The sequence below is a fragment of the Pagrus pagrus genome (assembly GCF_965226575.1).
Source record: "Pagrus pagrus genome assembly, chromosome: 20".
Lineage (NCBI taxonomy): Eukaryota > Metazoa > Chordata > Actinopteri > Spariformes > Sparidae > Pagrus > Pagrus pagrus.
The window spans coordinates 18,797,462-18,803,000 of record NC_140207.1 but is presented as its reverse complement, the minus strand read 5'-3'; the positions used below and the strand labels follow the sequence as shown (position 1 = coordinate 18,803,000).

The 5,539-nt window shown below is 39.4% G+C and overlaps 1 protein-coding gene across 1 annotated transcript in view; it reads right to left on the bottom strand.

Moving 5' to 3' along the window:
- Window positions 1–798: 798 nt before the first annotated feature.
- The window catches only part of prkdc (protein kinase, DNA-activated, catalytic subunit), a 40,432-nt gene continuing 35,691 nt past the window's right edge, over window positions 799–5,539 (bottom strand). The window contains exons 78-86 of the mRNA XM_084340159.1: window positions 5,459–5,526; window positions 5,127–5,347; window positions 4,663–4,755; window positions 4,128–4,214; window positions 3,843–3,914; window positions 3,551–3,752; window positions 3,234–3,422; window positions 2,035–2,174; window positions 799–1,340 (exon numbers count right to left, since the gene is read on the bottom strand). Of these exons, the coding sequence (XP_084196285.1) occupies window positions 1,136–1,340; window positions 2,035–2,174; window positions 3,234–3,422; window positions 3,551–3,752; window positions 3,843–3,914; window positions 4,128–4,214; window positions 4,663–4,755; window positions 5,127–5,347; window positions 5,459–5,526 (1,277 nt within the window). The 3' untranslated portion in view covers window positions 799–1,135. The remainder of the gene's footprint in view (window positions 1,341–2,034; window positions 2,175–3,233; window positions 3,423–3,550; window positions 3,753–3,842; window positions 3,915–4,127; window positions 4,215–4,662; window positions 4,756–5,126; window positions 5,348–5,458; window positions 5,527–5,539) is intronic.

Below are 5,539 nucleotides of genomic sequence, written 5' to 3'. Positions count from 1 at the left end.
TGGACAAGTTCTTGCATCTATGGAATCGATTTCAGTGGTCTGATACATTTTCTTAACATCACTTCAACTACATAAAAAATTCATAAAGACATGAATATTTCAATCATGCTTTAAATACTTAAAAATGTTTTGACATCTGATAATAAAGTGACAGGAAATGGGATGTCCAGAGTTTAACAGATTTTTTTCCCTACTTTTTGATTATTGTCTATTCACAAGACCAAGAGTCTACAGCCATGATAGGAGCTCTGTGAGGCTGCAAAGCTTTGAGCTCAGTGCCATCATCAGCATGCTAACATGCCTGATGGTAGTATGGTAGGAGTATTTATTATATGCAACATGTTAATTTTAGCTAGTTTTATTGGGAACATTTGCTCATAGCAAATATTGGGACAAACTGTACTAACTGAAAATTTGACCAGATGATGGCACTAGTTGAAAAGTTAGGATCACCAGTTATTACAATTTAGTATGCATTTAACATAAATATATTCCTCAAATTTACTGTATATTATCTGACAGATGGATCATTAAAGCAGTGCAACAGAAATGTATAGTAGTTTTACCAGCTTTCCATAGCTGAGCCTCTTAGCAACATAATTAACAACCACAATGATACATTCATTTCCTTTTGTTTCCAGTATTCCAGTTGACATTTCAGCGGACAGTGTTTAATCTGTAGACCAATGTCTACACAAATTATTGTCACTTTTCCTTGGCTGTATAAGTCAAGTAATATTTCAAGTGATATCATCTGAAATATTTTGTGCAAAGTGATCATATATTTGGTACATCAGCACCTTTAACATTTTTTTTTATTTCAAATGGAAAATACAAGACATTCACAAATGATGGCAATAATAGGTTCCCTTCAAATAGAACTGAAGTACGAAAGAAAGAAGAAATGGCCGACATTATGGTGTTCATGTGCAGAAGAATCTAACAATGTTAAATACCCACAAGTTTTTTTTATTGATTTTCTGTCAAATATGAGATAATATTGCATTGTGACAAATTGTATGGAAGGATCAGCATAAGAATTAGTTTACACAGTGACAAAAGAGACAATGTTTGACATAATTGGGATCTGTACGACTAATGGCTGTTCTGAATAACTATTTAGAAAAACTAACAATCACACCCATGGTTCCCAGCCCACCCAAACTCTGCCCAGCACATTTGGGTCCATGGCTTGGTCAAGCAGACAGTCCACCTGCTTCTCCACCGACAAACCTGCAGTTGGAAGCTTAGCTCGAATGTTGTGCTCCTTCGTCCCCAGGGCCACAGACTGCATCCCAGAGAAAGCCTTTTCCTTCTCAAAGCCCAGCCTCAGCTCCTCACTGAAATAATACAACATCTAATTATATACAAGTCAAATGCAGAGTTCAAATAAGGCCTTGTTTGGATAATAGGAAAGAGAACAATGACATGAAGAATGAAGGCTGTGTAGGTCTATTGTCTATTTGGTTATAACTGTTAGTAGCTCAGCATTAGGGCTTTCTGAAGACAGCCAATGTAACACTGTGTAATTGTGTTATATGTAAGGGATAATGTATAGTTCGGAGGTTGTTATGGAGAAATAAACCCCGACAGGTTGTATGGAACCCTGGCGCGCGGAGGGGTTCCATACAACCTGAAGGGGTTTATTTCTACATAAAAACTGACTAACTATACATTATCCCGCTTATTACACGGCTTACGAGTGAAATAAATAATAAATAATCACCCACAACGATTCAGCAGCGACAAGGATTGCTCGGTAAAGTTTTCACGTTCACTTTCACTTTAAAGCCGGCCTGAGAGAGGATTTGGACAGCGGTGATGTCTTGATTATGTTGCTATTGCCAGGGCGGATCAGAGCGCCGTCCCTAGCAACGGTCTGTTATACTTGACGACGGTCATTATACAGAAATAACAGACCGCAGAACGCAGCGACGGACCAATCAGAGAGCAGCATTCAATAGACCCGTGTAATAATGTAAATTATACAATGGAAGCCATGCCACGGTGCAAGATTAGGATTTGATGATATACCTGGTTATAGCAGCTGGATTTGCTCCTTCTAGTTTTCTTCTGGCAAAGTTGACCTTCTGTAAGGGATACCAGTTGATTTCTTTGATGTTTACATCCTCGGTCCATGTGCCTCTTTTCTTCAGTTGTTTCAGCTCAAAGTTCTGTGTAATAGAAAAGGGAAGCATAATTTGTATTGCAGCTAATTTACTGTTCATAGAGAAAAAAACATGACTTACGGCAAAGTACAATTGAGTGAATTTAATTTGACTGGGAAGAGACAAAGATTATACAAATAGCATGTAAGCATGAACTTAAATGGAACTGGACATAAAACAATACCAAATTATGTATGACCTTCCTGGCCAGGAAGCAGGACTCGCAAGATCACATGATCTCGCAAATCCATCTTGCCAGGCTTCAAGCTATGCGCTTGTGTTCAACCACTCTGTCCTTTGGGAACTACAAGCAGCTATGGGCGTGGTTTCGGTGTGGCGACCAGCGAGAAAAGTGACTGTTTGTTTGAAAACAACAATGGCAGCTCCTCAAAACGTTAACCTTGATGCTGCAAGCATCTGTTATACCAGGACTGGAGAGGTCTTTTCATTAAAAGAAAAGCAAAGAACAGCCCTGAAGGCTTTTCTCGATTCTTTTTCTCGACTCCTATTGACTTCAGTAAGAGTTTGATTCACCAACGGGCTCCACTGCTTGCAGTACTCCTCTCTTGTTGATCTGATTGGTTGATGTTAGCCTGTGATAGCAAGTCATTGACAGATGGTTCGTTCAATCACCAAGAACTGCCAAGTATTTTTTTTGTGCTGCCCCTTTCCAAACAGTTTCTAGTGGCACCCTTCCTAGACAGTTTGGTAAAAAAAACAAACTATCTGGCACGCAAGGTTAAGATTCATCCATCCATTTTCTGAATATCCAGATGGGATCCCAAGCAATCATGTTTTGGGTCTACTCTGGGTTCCCGTACCAGTTGGATGCGTCGGAAAACCTCCAAAGGAAGGCACCCAGGATGATCCTGATTAAATGACCAAACCAGCTCAGCTGGCTTCTTTGATTCAAAGGAGCTGCTGCTCAAGTCCGATCTCCCTCCGGATATCTGAGCTCCTCACTCTGTCTTATAAGGCTGAGCCCAGCCATCTGATGCTTGGATGTGTGATCTCATTCTTTCAGTCTTTTCAATTCAACATGGTTGTAGCAAGAGCAATGGTTACCTTCCAGTCCAGTGAGGGCTCCTTGACGAACACATCCATGGTGTTTAGCAAAAGGTCAGGCTCAGCCCTGTAAGCCCGGAGGGAGTGGACCATGACGCTCTGGATCAAACCCGACTCCTTCAAGGGTTGCATTAGATTCACAAACTGTTGAGTCAGCCGGAAAGGCATGATCTCAGGCACAGGGAGGAACTGTAAGGACAAACAAGATTGCACAGAGATTAAAATTGTTTATACAAGAGACAGTTGTGTCTTTTTCAAGAAAGTGGTGTTCACATTTGACATGCCAGCGATATGTCTCTTCTGCTGTAACGACTAACCTGTGTGGCTGAGCCAAATGCATGACCAAAGTCAATGCCAATCATGCCTCCTGTTTCCATGTTGATCATGAAGTTGGAGAGATGGCGGTCTCCAATACCTAGAATCCAGTGGCTCACGCACAGCAAGGCATGAGAGCTGATGAAGTGGGAGCGCAGGGAGAGAAAGGCCTCAGGACTGTTGCACATCTTCAGAAAAGCTCTCCTAGAATTTGAAAAAGGGAAGACATTGGTTTAGTCCAAGTGTTAACCTCCATGAGCAGTTTTATAATACAGATAAGGAGATTCAACTTACTTCAGGAGATCGCTGGGCACAAGCTGCAACACTTTCAAAAAGTTGTTGACAGTGTCAGCACGTTTGGCTTTCCTGGAAGAAAACAAATATGCTGTAACCCACGGCTGTCTGCTATTTAATATCCATTAAAACTAAAACATTTTCCCCCTGATGACAATTCCTACTCTTGAAAAAATTGACAAGGTGGTAAATAGTAAATTACAATCAACAGAATTCACCTGAAATAGCTTAATATGAGTATACAGTATTTTTAGTAAACAAAAATGGAACATTCGGGAAACTTACTCATAAGCCAGGACATGTAGTTGCACACCAGACATTTTTGAATTTCCAGCAGTGGTTGACAGCCACTTATTGTAGACTTCAGGAGATCTTTAAGACAAAGAATGTATGTAAAAAATCAACAGACACTTAACCACTTCACCTAAAAGATTATGTCTTTTCAAATGTCACTGGCGTTTACATGTATAGACAGAATAGAAAAATAGAAATATCTCTTTGTTAGCCAATTTATGTTGAGACATTTACTGTGCATCAAAAATATCTTTCTAAACCTTAAACTATATAATGAGGTACGTTTTTGTATTCTATTACGGTGATGAATAGGTTAAGTAAAGAGTTTATATATTTAAATTCAAGAAAAGCTAAAATCAGTACAGTATTTCTTGTATATCTAAATCTCAATGATATCCATCGTATATTGCCCACCCATTGGATTTCAAATATATATATATATATATATAAACAATAAATAGCAAAGAATACTTTTCATACTATCATGGAGTGAAGGGTGTTTTTAAATGTATACAGTATACTGTACCGTCCTGCCCTCTGCTGTTCCTCTTCAGTCATTGTGCTATACACAAACTCTTTGAGAGTACAGGTGTTCTCCATCCATTCAATTAGACCAATTCTGTAAAGGCAGTGAAAGTGGTAAATTAAGACAGTGTTTCTCCATAAAATCCCTGGAGTTATTTGACCAACAACAAATGGAGTGGAGTGTCTAATGATTGGCCCCAATCCCTAAAAATGTAAAGAAAAAAATAAATAAATCTAAAAACATTATTATACATTATTTTTTGTATATCAGTAAACTGTTGTGTTTTATTGCTTACTTGCTGGCGGCTGCCATCAACACAAATATAATAAAATATAAATAAATATAAATAACAAGTTAGATGTACAATACTGTAGTTCTACTTCAACCCTCAATCTGTGTCATCAGTATATGCATTAAGTTTAACGAGAAGCACAGAGTGATGGATGGACAAACAAGCACAGTACCTTGAGTTTATGGGAATGACTTGATAAGTGCGCAGCTGCAAGCCTCTGTGTGTGCAGGCGGCGTCATAACTCAGCAAGATGTTCATGACAGCAAAAAGTTGCTCAATGCGTTGGTCCTGGCGGAGGTCCTCCCCACCCTTCACCAGAAAGGGGTGGTCACGCTCATCATCACCACGAATGATCAGACGTTTGGGCCGACGAATGGAGGACATCACCTTTACCTGCAGGGCATAAATTCACAATACACTGAACACTAGGTTTTCAACCTCGCGCAGGGTGCTGTTAACTTAATCATTATGATTATTTTACAGTCAATGACAATAAAAGCATACCCTTTCATCAAAGCCGGTTATTTTTGCATGATACTCAGGCAAAGGTTTAGATCTGCCATCATATTGTCCTGCAATGAGAGG